This window comes from Thermobia domestica, chromosome 2 (genome assembly GCF_964235325.1).
Source record: "Thermobia domestica chromosome 2, izTheDome1.hap1.1, whole genome shotgun sequence".
NCBI classification, from domain to species: domain Eukaryota; kingdom Metazoa; phylum Arthropoda; class Insecta; order Zygentoma; family Lepismatidae; genus Thermobia; species Thermobia domestica.
This window is the reverse complement of record NC_137455.1, coordinates 48,121,418-48,143,674: the sequence shown is the minus strand read 5'-3', so window position 1 is coordinate 48,143,674 and position 22,257 is coordinate 48,121,418. Positions and strand designations below refer to the sequence as shown.

The 22,257-nt window shown below is 36.0% G+C and overlaps 1 protein-coding gene across 2 annotated transcripts in view; it reads left to right on the top strand.

The window, feature by feature from the left end:
- LOC145671739 (E3 ubiquitin-protein ligase TRIM45) overlaps positions 1-22,257 on the top strand; it is a 161,675-nt gene that overhangs the window by 137,062 nt on the left and 2,356 nt on the right. For both annotated transcript variants that reach the window (XM_081740948.1, XM_081740944.1), the window contains exons 5-7: positions 7,429-7,558; positions 13,966-14,080; positions 15,763-15,886. In XM_081740948.1, the coding sequence (XP_081597074.1) occupies positions 7,429-7,558; positions 13,966-14,080; positions 15,763-15,886 (369 nt within the window). The remainder of the gene's footprint in view (positions 1-7,428; positions 7,559-13,965; positions 14,081-15,762; positions 15,887-22,257) is intronic.

The following is a 22,257-nucleotide window of genomic DNA, read 5'->3' as shown; positions in this document are numbered from 1 at the left end:
GGGGCTTTAAAATGCCTAATTTCAACACTAAAATGCACTGCACTTATTTAAACACTAATGAACTTAAATCACTAATGTGCGTTTGGCGTCACGATACAGTGAGCAGGATGTTTTGCTGATTGATGGCCAGTCAAACAACAAAAGCGTCCTTTTCCCTTTTTCGCTTCCGCCAAGGAGGATGGAATGAAAGTTAAACAGATGGAAAAACTTTCAGCACACAATAAATATCACACATGCAAAATGCACATGCACAAAACACAGTTCACTTAAATAACTTAAACTGGTATCAAAGTTTACGATGTCACGATTATTCCTGATATCCTAAGGCTGTGCAAAAAAAGTTCACGATATCCTAGGTTGTTCAAGATATCCTAGATTGTTCAAGATATCCTAGAGATGTTCAAGATATCCTAGAGATGTTCAAGATATCCTAGGTTGTTCAAGATATCCCACAAAGCTGACACCAAATTATGTGGCGGGCCGGCGGTATGCGTTTGCGTAGACCGGCACCCACACAAGAGAGTTTTGTAATTTACCAAAATACTTCTATTTAGTCAACCAAAGTTTCTGCAAAACACCAACTATAACTCGAGCGGTAAAGTTATACTGGAAACAGGAACTCAGCTAACAAAACAGCCTGAAGAATCTTAGTATTACACGGTAGCGTTGGCCGTGGCCAAGACTTATCTTCTAATGGAAACAATGGAATCGTTATCCTGATTAAGGTTTGATAACCAACAATCCTTTGGGATATCTCTTGAAACAAAACTCGACAAATATGTTCCTTGCAGTAAGCCTGCAGTTTATTGGCTCTAAGCAAATTACAAGAACCAGAGCCGGGGCGATAGTGTAAGTACTGTGTCTATTTATAAAAGAGTTTTTAACTTACGTGGCGGCGTTCCAATAGGTAGTTTAAAAATAACTCACTAAATGTCACTGATAAAAATAAACTTAACTGTAGCACTTTTCACAATAAAACAAAACTGCACTAGACTGGGAGGGCACGAATCAGTCCTAGTGGGTAGGTAGGTAAGAGGTATACTATTTGATCTACCGGTCTGCGAACAGACATCAAATAGGGTAGGTGTAAAGGTTACCGTTTGATCTACCGGTCTGCTAAGCAGACATCAAACAAAGTTGGTTACCAGAAGGAATTAAGGTTACCGTTTGATCTACCGGTCTGCGAACAGACATCAAACAAGGAAGGTGTTAGGGTTTACCGTTTGATCTACCGGTCTGCGAACAGACATCAAACAGGGAGTAACTATTTGATTTACCGGTGCGTTTTAGGCCAGCTAAGCAATAAACTTAGAGTCTGTCAAAACACACATCAAATAGGGGTGCGACAGAACTTTAGCCGTCAACTTCCTAAGCTTGCCAGCAGTTTCTGGAGCGAGTCCGGGCTGAAGCGAAACTTGCGGAAGTAGATTGCCAAGTTCGGAAGGAGGTAACTTTAGCCGTCAGTTTCCTAAGCAGACCAGCAATTATGGGAGAACCCTGGCTGAGCCATCTTGCTTTCAGAAACAGATTGCCAAGTTACTGTGAGGATTAGGTAGGGTAGTACTTTGACCGTCAGTTTCCTAAGCCGACCAGCAATTATGGGAGAACCCTGGCTGAGCCATCGAGCTTTCGGAAACAGATTGCCAAGTACTGGGTAAACCAAGGTAGTGAGGTAGGTAACCAAGAGATTGAGTAGGCAGGCCTCCGTAGAGGCAGAGAGGTTTGAAGGCAGAGGGATGGACAACTAGAGACTTCTTCGTGATAAGTTCCTGAACTGAGACGTACCTAACGAATTGCGTACTCCTCGTAGTCTGCACGTCTCTGAGGGGTTCAGGAGAGGGACGTTGTCCGACGAGAGAGGCCAAAACATGCGTTTTTAAGGGCCTCGGTCGGAGGTGCAAGCGGCACCAATTTACGGTCTGTGTGCAAAATAGTAACGTGTGCAAACGTTGCACGAGGACCGTAAGGTCAGAGGTTGAGCATGCGTGGAGATCTAAAAAGTACCTAGGGCGGAGCCCGAAGGGGACCCGTATCCTGAAAAGAAAGATTATTGGCTTTGCACACGGTTCGGGTGCACAAGGAGCTCGGAAGAGTTCCACTCTGAGGGGCGGAGACGCTAGCTATTGGAACGAGCCATGCCATTAACATCTAGATTGGCTAGAACAAGGTGCCTTGGGCGGAGCCAGGCAAAAGATAAGATTGTGTGTGTGCGCATGCGTGTGCATGTGATGTGTAGTCCTTGAATTTATGTGTGTGAGCCCCTTTCTCTGGAAGAATGAGGTTACATCGAGATATTACAGAGAATTGTACAAATAGTATCTTATACTATAAACATATATTAAAACAAAAGATTTCAAGTAATAAACTTGAAAGGTTTTATACATAATGAACTCAAGACCCTTCGACAGTTTATCTTACTTGTTTTAGACCAAAGACATACATATATATTTAATGCTTCGAAGAACGAAAAAGAATCTTCCTTTTAGAAGCAAAAATGACATTTAAAAAAGATACACAATCTATATGGGTTTCCTTAACAGTATTCTACCACTAATAATAATAATAATAATAATAATAATCTAACTTGTTAAAAGACTACATCAATATAGAAAAAGAACCAAGCTTCTGTATCGAACCAGAAGGGGAGAATGTTTATCTTAACTGCTGTTGACCTACAGGTCAGACAGGGGGAACTCGTGAAGGCAGACAGAATGTCTGGTTTCCAGCTAGGGAAAAAAAAGAACACTCAACACGAATTTGTATTTTTAAAGAAGTAAATGAATACGAATTCTGTTGCAGGTTTTAAAAATGAAAAAAAAAGAATATTTATTCGCAAAAAGAAATGGCGAATTTGCGGTCCCACTACATGCCGATCACACAGGAAATATGTGTGTGTGTGTGTGTGTGTGTGCGTGAGAGAGAGAGAGAGAGAGAGAGAGAGAGCGAAACACAAACAATTTGATGGTGCATCATCCGCACTATATGCGGGATGAGCTAACAACTAAAATCAATCAAGGTTAGCCAGGCTGTTGATCTCTCCGAAACCGGTGACCCAAAGCATTGTCAATTTGCAACAGTAGGACTAATCTCTTTCTCTTCGTTAATGCCAGATATTTCTCATTCACAGAGGGGTACAACCGGCGTCATTGTTCAGATACATTTAGCTGTTACAGAACTACCTTCTAAACAAACGAAAATTGGATAATCTCGTCAATATTGCGGCAAAAACATAGCATGAGCTTGTCCCAAATATGTATTGCCTCCTATCCTCTTTTCACCTACTGTTTAGGGTCTATTACGTGTATCATAGTTTTTCAGAAACACCAATTTCTCATCTATCTCAATTTTTCTCCATAAACGAAGATCACATACGTTTTGTAGTATTGTCTGGCAAATTGCAACTCTGCGCTGGACCTGCACCTCTTCTCGGCTCGTGTGGATTTTGTGGTGGCTATTTATTGGTCTAATCCATATACAAACAACTATTTACTGTCGATTTGGATGCTTCAACCGGGGAGCACGGTAGTTCAGTGGTAGAGCGCTTACCTCTGGTGCGTGGGGTTTCTGGTTCGATCACCGACCAAGTAAGTTTGTGGTAGACAACATCGTGCCAGTGGGCTTTTCCGGATACTACTGTTTCCTCCTACATTATCATTCTACCAATTATCCCATTATCATTCACTTGCCTATGTTAACTAAAAGATTTTATTTCATTTTGTCCCAACCAGTCTTGCTAACATACGTGTACTGGTTTGCGGTTCAGCATTCACAGAATTCTACAGCGAGTTCTTGATGCCCATCGAAGATCTCATTCGAGACTTACATCACCTGAAGCGATTTTTTTTTTTAAATAATTGAAAGCTGTCGATCGATTCACTTCGTTCTCCTAACGACAAATTTCCTGCACTACCGCTTTTACCGTTATTTTATTTTTTTTTTCGTGAAAAAAATCGGAGCACTTGACCATTGCAATTTAGTTCTGACTCATTTTGATTTCACGGGACCATTCGCTACACAGTTAGTTGTTGCCGGTACTTGATCTCACGAATCTGTCCTCTCTATGCCTACTAAAACTGGTGGCGCCACCTCACTCGCAAACTGCATCTCATCAGCGCAGTGTGCTGCAGGACTGGAACAGTCTGTCTATATATTATGGTTTATGTGTAATACATTGCTAGAAGATCAACACCATGGGCGCCCGAAGGGGAGGGCAGGGTGGGGCTTGGGCCCCTCTCTGGGTCGTGAAAATGTATACGTAATATAGCAAACCAAGTATATTAAATAACAGACGTAAAGTAGCAACCATGGGCCTCTCCCTAGAAAATTTTCTTCGGGCGCCTCTGATCAACACAGCTGATGATAGACAAGATATGGATCATCGTACTAAACTGCCTCGCTCAAATTTCTCAAACTAGAACATGTATGCTGTATTTGTTAGAAAGGTATCAAAAGGTAGAAAAGGTTGCGAAACACTAGTCTAGTATACGGATAACCAACTCTCAGTACACCACGTGGTATTATTTATGTGTAGAGTGTTGAATATAAATATCGGGTAAAAAAAATCAAGACAGCCATTCAGAGTTCATGTCCAAATAATCCAACCTAATTCCTTAATTCTCACAGATCTCCACATAAAATTATTAGTATTTTTTCCCTAAATTCTGTCTCAGTATATAGGAGGAGTAGACCACCTGGACGTCACCACTAAACAAATATATAACTGTTATGTAGAAAATAATCATAAGTTATAACAGCATAACTTGTTATATACAGGTCCTCAGTCATAGTTTTATCTATATTATATCCCTAAATTCACTCAAAAATAATTTATATTGTATTTATCTTTCCGTACTTTATGGTGGCACACAATTATTGAAATAAAATACACTTCTGTGATTGCGCATACATACTTTATATGGTGGTTCGTGAACTATCATTTATTTATAAAACGTTGTTATGACAACTCATCAAATTAACATATTAGAATCAAAATTGATTCTATTTCTTTTTTTCGTATCATCATCATCTTCTTCTTCTAACTAGTTAGTACATAATTTAAAATCACACATTGCCCAGAAGTATAATAAAAGATATTTAGAATTAGGCTGAAAATACAAAGATATCGTTACAAAGTATTTCCATAAAATAAAATAGAACTTAAAAATTTGTATACTGGGTAATAGATCATCCAAACCTGTAGAAGACGCAAGAGCGTAAAGATATGAATAGATAGATACATCTCACAGTAGTGCCTTTGTGGTGTAGTCAGTCAGATCATGTAAGTGGAGTCAGAAGTAATTTTAACATGAGTTTGAGTCCAATCTATAAAAAGTTGTAAAGAATATTTATTTTGTTGACAGTTAGGATACACATACGAATGTAAGAAAATTATAAGATTAGAAAGAATAATAAAACTATTTACTGTTAATCGATGTTCTATAGCCCTGATCCTTGGATATATTTTGAGCCAAACAAATAAACAAAATTAATATGGTACCAAAATGTCGTTTATCATAGCTTTTATGTTCGTTGTGATCTCTCTCTGATGTTATTTATATCTTACAGCAACTCCATTTCTATGTATACACTCAACATATCATCATGGTTACCAAAACAAACAAATACATACACGAAAACAAAAACATTGATTTTAAAAATATAATTATTTTACGACCCGCTCGGAAGAGTAATGCTCCCGAAAGTACGTTTTTTCGCGCACCACTCTAGCCAGCTGTTTTACGCGCTATCCTAGCCAGTTATTTTAAGTAGGTCACAAAATTTATATCATGGAGTACAAGGGGAACAAAACGAGTCCTGCGGGGCTTCTAACCCGTTCCTACTACTACTACTACTTATTTGCACAAAAGTAAGTAAATCACTTTTTTGAGTATTATTTTCATAGTTTAATTTAAAAAGTGTTATAAAATGTAAAAAAAAAAAAAAAAAAAAACTTGTGTCGGGTTTAAACTCAAGCCAAAAGAGATTTTTTATTACTAGTATATAGCGCTAGCCCACTCGGCCACGAAGACCGACAACAACAGTCGTTTGATTTCTGCTATTTGAATGCAACATGACAAGAAATGGATAACGCCAACCAAACAGAACTGTGTTTTTCGTTCCTACTTCCGGGAGCATTACTCTCCTGAGCCAGTAATAATATTTTTTGTCTTCTTCTGCCATAGAAACATACTTAAAGAAATAGCACATATTACCCAGAATAAGTTCAAAAGAATACAACATATCATTGTAAGATCGAGGTTACATCTAAACATTATAAGAAAAATATTGATCATGTTTTGACGTTCGACAATGTGTGCTAGCATCTTGCGCTCTCCATGATAGCATTTAACGCATATAGGGCCGTCAATGTGGGACAGGTTGAAATGTGATTCATTCTAAAATGTAATCGACTGCCATTCAGCACGCCAGTGATAGTCTTCATGCCCATTATATCCTTAGGGGTTCGTGGTTCTGAGTAATGAAATCATCCGAAGAAATGAGTATCTCAAGTCCACAGATGCTGTTGAGCTGTCAACCCAGATAAGCCCATACCCATTACCATTCTTCGTCGAGCTAACACTAGACTGCGCTGTACAGTCAGTCGTGGCCATGCATATAAGATGTCTGCCATTCCTTGATATTGTCACATTATGCGGCACTCGGTCCGATTCTCTCTAGTAGCTCGCTTCTGTCTATTGCTTCCTCATATGCAGCGCTCGTTCTAGCATACCCTATACACCCACTAATTTCGTAGTACGAGAAGCTGTTTTCCTTAAGTCGATGCAGCCTTGTTCGAGAACAGCTGTCTGTGCCACTATCTTGGTTTTGTGTAAACTGCGGTATATTCCGAATACCAAACTAAGTGTGCTGTTGGGCTCACGCCTGCGCCATTCTACTAAAATTGTCATCGTTCTATGTCAACTTACCATACAAATCCTGAGAGTTCGGACACATCGCTTCATTACTTCTTAATAGTGTAGTTTTCACAAACAGCAGTGTACTCTGTAGTTTACCACGGGTTACACTATACAAATTTGTAGTAGAACCCTGTGAATAATGGACTAGGAAGCATGAGTCTGTGTTGAGAAATTATACATTCCTTATTATCTTCTTAGTAAATTATGAAAATGATTATTTAATCATCCAAGTATCAATTAACAAATTTAATTTAATTTGGACGTGAAATTTCTAATGTTTTTCATTTTTTAATTCTGATTTATTTAGATTTTTTAAGGTCAGTTAAAGTATTTCATACTCATAACATACCAACTTAAATAATTAGATATTAACGTTATTTCTTCAGGTGGTTGGGATAATTACTTGCTTCTTGCTGGATATCAGCCATCAAGTAGGCTCTATCTACTTTTATTTGTCTGGTTATCATGAGGAAGGATTTTTCCTAATTTACTTTTAATAAATTCCTTACAGGGCTGAGCAATTGCCGTCAGTACAAAAAAACTGAAGTGATATTGGTAACGTGCGATGCTGATGGTCATAGGATCGGACATGGAGGGGAAGATGTAACAGCAGAACTTCGCTACAAGGATTCAAGTCAAAGGTAGTATTCCAGACAATATGCTTTCAGGATTAAAATTAGGTGTGGTTGTAAAAAAAACTCACTTTTAATTAACTTTCATTATTAAATTAACAAAAGATCCAAATACATAATGGACGACGAGATAAATTAAAAATGATCATGAAATACATTTTCTCCAAATAAGTGTAACCAACACAAAACTCACTTCTAAATTAATATTATGAAAATTGAAACCTAACTTAACACTGTACCACCGAAATTGTAGGTTAACTCTATTTCATAAAATCATTACTTTTAAATTACTTTTCATCAAAACTCTTGATGAAAACTAATTTTCATCAGTTCATTTATCTTTCTTCAAGGTTAAGACATGGCGTATTATCATTCTCGTATATTATGTCCAAAATTATAAATTAACTTTTTCGTCAAGATCTTTTCATGTCTCGGTATGATTTGTTTTAAAGCATATACAGGGTAGGTGAGAATTAACTCTATTGAAATTTGTTTATAACATTTTAATGGTTAACCAATTTTCATGTAACAAAAAAGTATTTTGTTCTTTACAATGGTAGAATTGTTATGCATTGCTTAAATTCCTCATAAACACTACCATTATCCACCAGTTTTCGTAAACGGTTGGAGATGTTTTGCGACAGACTTCTGCACATATTCTAGCGTAAGTTTGCAAGAACTTGGTTGGTAGTAATGTAATTTTCATGGATGAAAAATTAACTCTTCGTTCAGAACAGTTCGGATTTTGTGTCGGGTTAAACCACTCTCGCGAGTTGCCTATCTTTGTAACTTCTGAGGACTTCGAGTGAACATTTCCTGAACCACTTGCACATTTTCCTCCATCCTGGATGATGAGGAGCGACCACGTCTCTTAATATCTGCTACAGAACGTGTGTCCATTAGCTTTGAATGGCAAGTCTTTATGGTCTTTGCATCTACCGAGACAGGAAATCCTTTCACACTTCGCCACCATCTCTGTACCTTAACTACGGACTGTCATACTTAATACGAGGATGCCAGCTGAACTTGCTCACACAAGGTTAAACATTGCACCATGATCTGCTACTGATACCTTCTATGACATAAATGAAATATCATGCAATAAATTCTACCATTGTAAGGAGCAAAATACTTTTTGTATCATGAAAATTAGTTAAGTATTTTAAAAAAATATAAACAATTTTTAATTCTCGCCCACCCTATAGACTGTCCTATGTGTCATGAGCCCGCCAGTAAAAAGTGGTAAACTTTTAAAACATTTTACTAAGGAAAGTGATAATGTGACAGGAGTATACATTTAGAAGGTAATTTTATCTCATCTTCATAATATAGTAATAAAAAAGGAACGCAGTTTGGAGTATACCTATAGCTTCCAAAAGGTGTTTAATTACGCATATGATAAATAGACGCCTAATTAATAAAAATGTTTATGCGAGCAAGTCATTGAAAGAAAAGTGACTATTAAAAAGATTTTTTTAAAAAAACAAACATTGATAATAATTTAAAACAGTGATTTCCAACCAGTATGCCGCTAAATTTTAGAACTTAAAAATCATGATGTATTTAATAAAGTCAATTTTGAGACAGTCTGTACCAGCCAATGTCTCTGGCGGGAGCAACAATGCTCAGTACTACATAGAATCATTACTTTACAGAAACCTATATTTTTACACTATTCTAATTTGTTATTATTAATAATTATAATAATTTAATTTAATAACATATTTAAAGTGCTATGAGCAGCGTCAGCCAGGTATAGCACCGTACAAGGTAATTGAATATTTTGTCCATAATACAATTTAAAGGCTTAAAATTCAATGTTAGTATCCTATAAAGTACCATTGAATATTTCATAGTTCAAAACTGACTCATATGAAGTAAAATATAACAAAGTAAACCACTAAAATAGCCCTAATCTTAATGATTAGATTGTCTAATAATAAAATATAACTATTCATAAAAGAGATTCATGTATGAATTATTATGATAACAGTATAAAACATTATAAAAGTACTGTAAACTTAAGACAGGCCTAATTTTCAATCTTGTGTTAATAGACACCGGCTTTTTATGCAAATGCATATTTTGTTTGCTTATATGCATCTCTGTAAAATTTGGTAGGGGTTTCTAACAACAATCATACAGCTCTAAATTGAAGTTTCATAGTGCATATAAATGCATATTTCAAAAGTTAAAGCACATATTAGTGCTTAAAAGCATATTCAGCATATTCTATAAGTTTTTGTTTCATATGTATGCTTATACCATACAATAAATCCCGTTCTGGTTTGTATTTTCAATGCGTTTAAATGCCTATGCAACAGAAATGTATTTTGCATGGAAGGATGGAAAAAGGCTTAGTTTATGAAGGACCAATAACGTTAGCAACCGATCAGTAGAATAAATACGCTTACAATTGTCAAGACGTTAAGAAAAATGTATTAATGATAAAGACACTTGTAATATCGTGTTGACATCAATTCATAAACATGAGACATGAGAAATACTGCTCAGTGAAAGCTTAGCTCTATTTAATGAAGTTCAGCCCGAGCTTTAGTCAGTCTCTGGCGCTCTGTGGAAAATAAATTGACAAATATTCTTCCCAGATACTTCGACTACAAAACAATTGAAGTTACGGGAAAATATCTTCTAGGGTTAGATTTTAACTTGACAGAAAATATAGAAACTTACTCCTCTCTATAAATATTGTCCAGTAACATCTGTTATTGAGTTGATTTTAACATCCCTTTCAGCAGTTAGGCTATGAGGCGAGACCAACTGATTATAACGTGGAATCTGAACCACATGAGCTGCCGCCGGAACATCTGTTGTTGTTGAGAGGTCATTTTGGCTACAAATATCACAAACTGACACCAAAAAATTTAGATAAATATCGTATAAGACTAATTAAGGGAGTTTTTTTTTTTTTTTTTGTACAGTGGAAAAAGAAAAGTGAGGCTCATATTATCTCATGTAAAGTAAATGCATTCTAAAGCACAATTGTGAAGAAAAACTAGAGATCCTGTTATCATATCATTGTGTTCATTTTAATCTTGTGTGTCAAAAAATTAGGAGTATTAAAACTAATTACCATAAAAGTAAATTTTGAAGAGGTAAAATGCACTTTCGATGTTATATTGAAAACCTTGTCACAACTTAGCTGCATATTTCAAGATGCCATCTTCCATTATATTGTTAATGCATATTAAGTTAAGTGCATATTTTAACACATTTAATAGCATAGTTGCATGCATATTTCATGAATTTTAAATGCATAAAAATCCGATGTCTAGTTATTAAATATAGTAAGTAAAGTGCTTAATACAGAGCTCTTTGTACAGTTCTTACACAATAATTTTGCTTTCCGTACTCTGTAAGTTGGTACTATGTATGATATATCATTTACAAGATACTGACTGTATACTTTATTTTCTAAAATGGACTAAAAATCTTTACGCTTGTTGTTCTCTTCTTTATGATACAAGGTCTAGATTAAAAACCTCTCTCTCTCATAGTCACAGTATTGGTACAAATGTAAATTGAAATATACATATTTTGTAAACACTTTTTGGACTCTTTCTATTTTATTATTATTTGTTCTACTAATGTTTAAGCAAATCGCACGTGCGAATCCAAGTTTAGGTCTGGTAAGAGTTTTATATAGTCTTATATATGTGCTGTGTTTCTTGAAATTCGACCAGTTTCTAAATAAATTACCTGTTGTGATGCTTGCGTATTTGATAACGTCTTTCACATGGAGGTTGAATGTGATTGATGATCAAAAGTTACTCCAAGCTCCCTGACAGATTCTATCTTTTCTATTATTTTACTATTTATACCAAGGGCGGATCCAGGACCGACTTCTGGGGGGGCGGTGGGTTGTCATACTGCTACTTTTAAGGCTCTAAACTTTGGGATGGGTTTTATTTATATATATAAAATAAGAAAGGGCGATCGCCCCCCCCTGGATCCGCCCCTGGTTTATACTATATTTTGTTACTAAGTACTGAATTTTCTTTGTGCACGTTACATGTTCGCATTTACTGCTATTTATGCTCATGCCGTTGTCACGTGCCTATTTATAAATGCTATCTAATTTCTTTGTACTAAAATTTCTTGAATAGAAAATCAGTAGAAAATGATGCAGGATGTGCTAGATTATAATAAATGGATTTCAACTTTTAGTTCATGGTTTGTAAGTTGACCATTGTATAACTATATGTTTTCTTTTTGGTCGCACTCCTGGAACATCATCATCATCATCATCTTTTTCTCCGGGAGAAAACTATTCTGATGTTGGTTTCGGTGCTGCACTGTTATGATTTAAAATATAGTTCAGTCTTCGTGGACTACCAATCAATTTTTAAGGCGTGTTTGACGATACAAGATAATTGCAAAACAATTCCCAGCCTTGAAAATTTGTATGTTTCCTCGGTCAAGTCACATCACAAGTTAAATCTATAATATTGGATTCATGTTGTTGATTGTCGTTGATGTACACTCTTCCTTTATGATCCCACGTAATTGCGTCGTCGTGTTTTAAACGATGAAATAGCAATTCTGCTTTCTTATGATACATTTGTGGTATCTAAGATTTCTTGCTTAATGTTATCATCAGCATTCGGAACACTACCAAGTGTATTGATTTAATTGTAAGTGCTATTGGTTCTTCTTGTTTATATATTAAGATATTTCTATAATATTCTATTGTATTGATTCAATTTTTCTTCATCACGTGGGTACGACGTATTCAATATAGATTGCATTTCAAAGTCGAGATTGGATTCACGTTTCTCACTTACATTAGATGACGCATGTATTTGTTGAAGCATTTCTGGTGACACTGAAACCATTTTCTTGTTATGTTCCAATATGTTTATTATTTAAACAAAATACTGGATAACAGACTTCCTACAATAGATGCAAGTAGTGCAGTTAAGAATTGTTCTTGTACAGCTAAATGTTTCTTTTTCTTATCCAGTGATTTTGTATTGTCCATGACGTAGCGAAGCGGGTTTTTTTTTTTTTTTTTTAACGTTTTAATCTTGCCTTCTGCGCATCCATTGCCTTTTAAGACTTAACATTCACAACATTAAGACATAACATTACTATGAATTGATGAAGCGTCTGCATTGGCAATGACAGCTTTACGCAAATTCGGTTTAGCTTTGAGAAGAGCACGTAGCAGATCAGCGTGTTTCACTGTAGGAGATATCGTGATAGACTAAGTCATCATTTTAATATGCGCAATAATTTAAACATATTTTGTCTGTACGTAAACGTAATGACGTAAATCGTCGGGGAAAATATTTGTACGAAATATAATTTCATCGAGAGTATTTTGCTTAAAATTCATCAGCAAATAGTCATGTGGATTTTTTGTTGCGTCCGCATAACTTTCTTGTAAAAGCAGTGGTTGCTCAGGCATGATTCGATAACTCGAATGCTTGATTTCTGATATGTCACGCGGAGTTTTAAACAGTACAAGTACGAATAATTTAAATTCATTTTCATTTTGCTACGAAAATCACACTGTTTCGATTATGTGATCCTTTAGTGAACAGATCAGCAATATCACTATTCACTTCTCGCATATGATCATCAATAATAATCAAATGTGGTCCATCTTGAGGTTGAAAATCTTTCATTCGTGGAAATTCTTCGTGAAATTCTACTGGAACCGGCATCGTTGCATATACCTTTTGCCATTCTGTATAGTACCAGTATATCTTAGGAAATTTCGTATTGATCATACTTGAGAAATTTGACAGTAATCTTTTCACAAAGTACGTTTTGCCACGTCCACTAGGTCCAGCGCGAGAATACATATAAATGGATGTTTCCACTGTGTATCCATGATGAACACTAATACCTTGTAAACACTAATATCTTGTTTCAAATGTAATGTGTATTTAAAGTGGTTATTGAATATCAATTATTTCATTTTTTGTTTGAAATGTTTTGTTTAATATTTTTTCGTTTAAAACTTATTACTTTTAGTTTAAAAAAAGAAAAGGTTTACCCTTTGACAACGAAAAAGTTTGAACATTTTCGTTTAATTCTTTGCAATTACTGATAAATATTATCAAAGAATTGAAAACCGTTTATTTGTTAATCTGTTAATCGTATACTTGAAATCTTTGTAAAGTTTGACGGTTAGCTGTGAAACGTGAAGTGCAACCTAAATAGTTGATCACTGGAAAATTATTCTTGACTTAACGAGGCTTTGAAGCTTGTTAAAAAAAAAAAAAAAAAAAAAAAAAAAAAAAAAAAAAACAGGCCTATGTATCACATCGCATCTAAAGTGCTTTAACTACATCTATTGACAAAAATGCGCATTATTAACTGGTACACCTAGTATTATGTGTTTACTCTTAATATTGTAGAAATGTCAGTTGTTTTTGTTCTTTCTACAGGAAAGTTCCTGTTCAAATAACAGACAGAAAAGATGGAACGTATTCACTACTTTTCGTACCTGACAGTATTGGAAGTTTAACATTGTCGGTTTCAGTCCGTGGGAAACCTATTGAGGTAAGGACAATTTATGTATTCTTTATAAATACTATATTCTTGCTTCTTCTTCTTTTCTTTTTAAATCGAAACTGAGTGCGGCCATAAATACGTCCGGCAACACAACAGCACTTACTGGGCACATAAGTAACAAATCTTCTAATATTCTGGAACAGAACATACCTATATTTATTACGTACAATGAAAACAGGTTAGCATTCTAAGTATAGCCCCTCGTGTTGGAGTTACTGTCCTGTCATTTCCTCGATTACCCGTGTTACTTCCTAGAAAGATCAGGAACTTCCAAGGATATTTGTGGAGGATGTTGCAAAACTGCAGGTTGTAAATATTAATTTAAACAAAATACTTTTAAGTTATTAGCACACCTATCACAGGAAATACACGGAACACACAAGTTCCCACTTGTTGTACTTTATTTACCACTTTGGGTTTAGTTGCAAACGTTCTACATCCATCAAAACGTAAGTGGTCAGATTATAAACAACTTGCTTCCTGAGAATACACTTTCTTTCTATAAACCTCGTTCTTGAAACTGAACTTACAACAATCTATATGATCTTAAAACTGCTTTCACACACTATCTTAACTTCTTGATAACGAAATATGTGTAATAACATTTAGCATACTTTGCCATTTGTTACCTACTTCCAACAACACGAAGATACGGTCTTGTCATGAGAGACAAAAGTCAATCACTGCTGTTTTCATCTCTTGCTGGTTCGGGAAGCATCGTAATTTCAAGAAGTGTGCCATGGACCGAAACTGATAGTATTCCAAAGGGACAAGATCAAGAGTATGATTCAGATGTGGCACCAGTTCGATCCTATCAAGTTGCTGAATTTTTGTTGCTTTTTTCGAGCCGAAGGCAGTTTCACATTATCCTGTTACAGGAGGGTGCAGTTTCGGTTCAGCAGTACATCCGTTCCAACTGTTCGGAATAAAGATCCAGCATTCATGGTACGACTGTTAGCAACAAACTCGAAGTGCATTACCCCCTCGTATTTGTAACACACAGAGAGCATAACTTTATGCTCGAAACAACCCTATTTGATGACCAGCCTGAGAGTTGACCGTTGCTCAACCTCTGCATTTGTACATTCAGATATCTGAATAACACCCACTTTTCGTCATATGTGACAATCTCTTTAAGAAAACTCACATTACGCGGATTTTGCTTCAGTTGTCGGTACACATCACTCTTCTCTGATTGAGCTGGGGCCTACTTGTGCAGCCCCAGCTCCTGATTTTTTGCTTTTAGTTCGTGAAAGTAATGCATTACAGTGAACTGGAGCATGCTAAGTTGTGTACTGGTGGCTGGGCTTTCCTCGGCTCTGTTTGATCTTGCATAGACCTAACTAATACGCTTGCGGCCACTTGAAGTACCATTGAGTTCCATTGAGCTACCAGCGGCGGGAGAGGTGCTAGCGTAAAGAATCAAATGCACGGATTACGCCAGCAACCAATAAGCAATAGCTTTACCTTTTAGCAGTAAGAGCGCCGTAACGAGAAAATCCGATCGGTCACGGTGTGGTACCAACAGTACCTGTCTGTGACTTAGCTTTAGTTACTGTGGTAGAAACATAAACATTTTTACTGGTTGTAAGCAGTTACCATCTTTGCTTTAATTAATAGTATTAAACTGTGTTTCTTGTGTCTAACTTCTCATAAGATTTCATTTGTAGGGAAGTCCTTTTGCTGTATGTGTAAGATCTGGTAGGGCCCACCAAGGAATATTTCATTGCTGTACTTTTTGCTCCAGTGGAGGCAGCAAAGAAGCAACATGTGCTTGTGGTTGCAAAATGCCAGGTATGTTCTTTTCTTTTCTGCCTTTGAAGTCAATATCCATTTTTTTTTTTCCACATGAGAGGCGTTGAAAGAGCGGGGTTGGTGCTGATATAATGCTGAATATCTCATAAGTGCAGAAATATATTGCTTTCTGACACAAAAGGTCGCATTCGTCAAACACAATGACTGCAAGTGAGAACAGTGCGGTCGCTGCGCAACGGAAATTCCTAGACAGGTGGAGAATCCACATGTGTGTTCCTGATAATGATAATCGCCGTTGTGCGGTCAGCACTTCGGTCCAATTTGTACATCACTGCATTGTCAGTTGTGATTTTCCACGTAAACATTTTTAACCCGAAACCAATATCCTTCCACATTCTTAAGATATTCGGAATTATATCAGCGCCTTAGCTGCTTTTTCAACGCCTCTCACGTGAAACAGGTGCCGTTTTCGAACCATCTTCATTACTTTTTTTTTTTTTTTTTTTTTTTAAACTTTCGTGTTTACTATCTATCACCTCCAGTTTGTCGTGTATAATCTTGCAATCCTGTGTATCTAATCCAGTTGATAATTTATTACATATGTGAACACTCGGACATTTCCTGTATTATACATCTTTTATTACTTATTATTATTAAATGAACATGCACTTTTATCTTGCCATTCAAATTAGCCAAACAAAATGTAGCCGTACAAGGAAAAATATGAAATAAACATTGAACAATAAAACATGAAAGAAAAAGTTAAACAAGCCAGGTCCAATGAAAACTAGCCCACATGACAAATCGGCTGAGAAATAAACAAATATTCGCTACTTATCTTCGTTCTGCAACCAAGCCACATGAACTCGGGTTCATAACGCAATAGACTCTGTCAGATTCATTGAACCAATCATAACAACGAAGACACTGGATCCATTTCATTCGTCTTTTGTCGTTGCTGAATTGTTTTCTAGCTGACTACTCTATTTCAAATGTTAATTGCTGGGACAGTTCTTCTACGAGTTTAGTGTTGATGGTAACACTTTCGTGAAACACTTTGCAGAAGAGGGAGTATGTAATCTTTCCTTGTGGGTTTGTAATCACACAATTTAAATCTTTCACATTTTCAAGATATTCAATTGGCATGTGCCTTTTTTAGGTTCTCCCGCCACCTTCTCACTTCACAATACACTAAATCTTGTTTTAAAATATGGTAAATTTTTAAATATGGGGCGGGTCCTGCGGGTCTTGACACCCCGACTTGCTTGTAAATTTAGTCTAATTTCAGGTGCAATTTTACAAATTTTAATGTAATTGAATAGTTTCAAATATCTAGGATCAATATTAACAGACGAAAATCATATTCACGGAGAAATTAAATGTCGACTAAAAGCAGGGAATTTGTGTTACTATTCGGTTCAAAATCTCTTGTTGTCGCGTATTCTGTCGAGGAATTTGAAGCTTAAAATATATAAAACGATAATCATGCCTGTTGTTCTATATGGCTGCGAAACATGGTCACTTACTCTGAGGGAAGAACATAGACTGAAAGTATTTGAGAACAAGATCATGAGACGAATATTCGGATCCAAGAGGAACGGGAATGGGGAATGGCAGAAACTTCACAATGAGGAACTACATAATTTATATGGCTCATCCAATATTGTTAGACTCGTCAAGTCGAGGAGGCTTAGGTGGGCGGGTCATGTAGCTAGAATGGAAGAAAGTAGAAACGCTTTCAAAGTCCTGACTGGAAGACCAATCGGAAAACGACCATTAGGAAGACCTAGGCGCAGATGGGAGGACAATATTAAAATAAATCTCGCAGAGATAGGAATACAAAGTAGAAACTGGATGCAGTTAGCTAAGGATAGAAGTCAGTGGAGAGCTTTTGTGAACGCGGCGTTGAACCTCCGGGTTCCATAGGCCATAGAGTTAGTTAGTTAGTTTGGAAACCGAAAAGCTTAGGACCCCTCCCGAAATAAATTCCTGCATAGTCTCTGGCTATCCATATTGCTCGCACTTCATCGCTAACAAAGAAATATCAACCACTTCACGGTTCAGTTTGTATTGAAGAGTGCCAGAGAAAACATGTGTAACGTTCTTTTGTAGTTACAATTTGCCATCTCGGACGTAGTCGTGGTGAGATATGGTGGGTGGGTGAATGGGTGCTATTATTATTATTATTATTATTATTATTATTATTATTATTATTATTATTATTATTATTATTATTATTATTATTATTATTATTATTATTATTATTTATCGTTCTAAGACTATACTAAGCAGAAACATGTTTGCAGTGCAGAGCAAATTGTTGTTTTTAACGAAGTGAAGCGAAAAGTGGAATTTCGCTCCTATCATAAAGAAAGCCTATCACTTGTACTTGGACTGTAAAGTGAGAGATGTGGACAAGAAGTGAGCACCACATATATGTTGTAATACTTGTTCTACAAATTTGCGAGACTGGCTACACGGAAAAAGGCCATGCGTGCCATTTGCAGTTCCAATGATATGGAGAGAACCGACAGATCATACTTCAAACTGCTATTTTTGCATAGTTCTACCGATTAAAGGTCTATACAAGAAAGAAAAAGTGGACTGCTACTTATTCAAATATTCCTTGAAATGTTCGTCACTGCCACACTCTGAAGAACTAAAGGTTCCACAACTTCCCGTACTTTACTCCAGTATTTCATCCGATGGAGAGAAAAAGGCGAACAATGTAGATCCACATTGTCAAATTCTGCTGCAGATTCATCATCTTCCACCAATCCTAACTTGAAAAACCAAAATATAATTATCTATTCACCATATGATACTCAACCTGAATTAAATTACCTGGGGTTGTCAAAAGTGGCGCAGGACTGCTGGCATCCAAACTCAAGAAGTGGGGAGCTTATTCTGAAGATCTAAAAGTGTTCGTGTTTCGAACACGTCAGGATTCCTAAACAGTATTTTCAATGGAAAGTGACATATTACGTTGTAACAATGTATTCCTAACTGGTCTTATGAGTAAACTTAACATAGACGATAATGTCGATGAAGGGCGGCTACTCATAGACGCATCAAAACTATTCTTCAAATATATTTCGCGTAAACTTTCACAAATTGCTGAAACTAAAATCAGGTAAAGAACCCTTATTGGCACTCAAATTCGCTAACTCCTCAATGATCCTGAATTTAATGCAGTGTTAGAAAATGAGGAGAGGATCGCATGAGATTTTTTCCGAAAAGCGGTTACGAATGTTTTGGGAAACTAGCAGTCTCAGAACTATAAGGAAGTAGAGGTGCATCTAATACCTTCTACCAAGCAATAGGGTGTAAAGTATCACTAAAAGTGCATATGTTGCACTCCCACATAGATTTCTTCCCCGAAAATTGAGGAACAGTCATTGATCAATATGGGAAACATTTCTATCAAGTTATATCTATGATGGAGAAACGATATCAGGGCTACTGGAGCAACTTTGCTCTTGCCGATTGTTATTGGACGGAAAATTCCCAATTTTACCCCTATTTCCTCTTTTCTCGTACAAAACACACACACACACACACACACACACACACACACACACACACATATATATATATATATATATATATATATATATATATTTATAATCATGATACCATTTGAAAGCCTGTTTTATTCTGAAGAGAATGACGTATAAGTCATGATACTCAAATAAATAATACTGTTCGGATTCATTTGATTTTATAGTTATCTCACTTTTTCCTATATGAAATTTGGTATTGTTCAGCAGAACTGAGAAATATTTTTTCCGCCACAACTATTGTAAGTATTACAATGAAACTTGGCACATGTATTACTTATAAACTACAGTAGTTTTAAAGGTATATTATATTTGGCAGTGGCGGCTGGTACTATATGTTGCATGGTTGTGCAACCGGATATTTTTTTAAATACTAAAAATATTTTTAAGTGTTAAAGTAGTGTATCAGTAAAAAATAAACCTTTGCTCTTGAGCGCAAAACAGTATTGATGCATTTCTGAAAAAAGTCAATTAAAAAACGAAAAGAAAGAGAGAGATTTACCTTTCCAGTGGCAGCGAACGTTGCCACTGGAAGCAGTAACATTGAGCATATGGCAGCGAGCTCCTATCTCTTAACATGGGGAAGTGGATTTATTCTTGCAACGCTCCTATCTTCCCGTATTGGTCCCTTACGGTTGCATTTTTTCCGCAACTGGTCAGCTTCTGTAATAGTTACGAATTCCTCCGCTTAGCAGCGCTTGACTCAGTTGATAGGGTGAGGAAGATACAGACGCGTGGAAGAAAGAAGTTATTCACAAAACATAAACTCGCAAAGAACAAATATAAGTCTGGTGGTAGCAGGGACGGATCCAGGCTGAAAGTTTGGGGGGCGGTCGTTCGAAGTCAATAGATTTTATTTAACATTTATAATACAAAGGTGAAAATTCTTGGGATAAGATTTATTTTTTTAAAAAATCCTATTCTGGGGGGGGGAAGGGGGGTCAATCGAGTCTCCAAGAAGAAAATGTCTTACTACGGGTCTAATTCCTAGCTCTGTGTCCTTCGTGCACATGATTCCGTGTTCGATTTCCGGCGGAGAGCATAAATTAATATCAAATCATTCACTTCCAATACTCATCTGTCTTCTTTAGCCTAATTTGCTGGAATGTTAAACTATTTTTTTTTTCATTTTCAAAGGAAAACATCTTAGATTTCATGCTTCTTTACAGACAAAAAATACGTGGTTCCTGAAAATTGACTTTTTGTTCCGTATATTTATACAAAGAAATGCTAACAAAATGCGTATTGTCGGAGGAGAGAGGTGTTTCTGGACCCCAAAGAATATAAAGCGGAAAATATTTGCGGTAGCGATGCTTTCTATTCAGAGAAACTTGGCGAGCAGCATTTCAGATTTCAATAAAGTCATAGAAAAATTTGAAGCCCGAAAAATCGAAGAAAGACCTTCCATTCTAAAATAATGCATAGTTTATATAATTAAATAATTTTGTTTAACTGCGTGCATGCAATTTTCTTGCTTTTTTTCTTCTTTTCGGATTAACGCCATCATTCATGGTTTACAGCACATACTATATATTCGATTTATCTCGTGTCCAATAACATGAGTGTAGAGGTTTTGTATATAAATAGTGTATAAACGTACATTGATAGTGGTTATTTGAAAAAAAGGAAATAGCTTATATATTAAATTAATATTCGAGAAATAATTTAATCAATAATATACAAATAGAGCTTAAAAGACTTTCCTCTTCATATTTCCTGAATATTTCTTGGATAGGACTCAAGAATGCTGGGGGAGGGGAACACTTGCGCGTACCTACATACCTTTGATATTGCAACATTGCAACCGGTGCTTGTACAGACTACGAGCCGCTACTGATATTTGGGTGCCTTTAGTCGGGGCCGTACCAGGTGGTGCTACATTTGAAAAAAGGGATTTTTGGACGGGAAATTTCCAATTTTACCTTAACTTCCCCTCTTCTTATACATCATATACACATGCGCATAGTACCATTTGCAAGCTTGGTTTATTCTGAAGTGAATGACATCTGAACCAAGATAACCGGATGAACAGAATTGAAGCAATAGCTACTTAAGTGAAAGACCAAATAGAAAATTCAAGAATCAAAGTGTCAACACTACATAACATACATTTCTATCGATTACACATAAACTCGAAGCAATTCATCTTTTTAATTTTAATTTTTGTATTCAGCATCCTCATTTGCATAAGAAAATGTACTTTTCTTTTCCGAAGCATGAAAAAAGTTAAAATTTGTTGTCCAGTGTAATCAAACCAATTAACAATCAAAATAGATGATAAAACAATTCAATTGGGAGAAATTTAATTAAGAGCCTCATATAGAACATATAAGAACTAAGTTAAGCAAACTGTGTTGTGCAATTGAACGTGTAAAAGATAAAATCAATGTAAAAGCAGCTAAGTGTATATATTACTCAAATCTTCATTCTATAATAAAATATGGCTTGATGTTTTATGGAAGTACTCCCAAAGGTCTTACCATTTTTAGACAGCACAAGAAAGTGGTAAGGATACAAGCAGGAGTAGAATAGAACTTCCCATACAGAACATTTTTAAGAATCCGAAATAATGACTCTTTCTTCGATGTATTTGTTTGAAACATTAACATATGCGAAAAAGATATAGTAGTGAATTTGTCACCAAGACATACACAGTTGCAATACAAAAAGTAAAGATGATTTTCACTTGCATGCACGCAGAGCAAACATGTATAATAAATCAATCATTCATAAAGGTATTTTTGTTATCCATTCTGCTTCCACGAGGTATAAAAAAATCGGGTTTCTGTAAACAACTTTAGAATCAAACTTAAAAATATTTGATAGAACAATGTTTTTACTCTGTTGAAG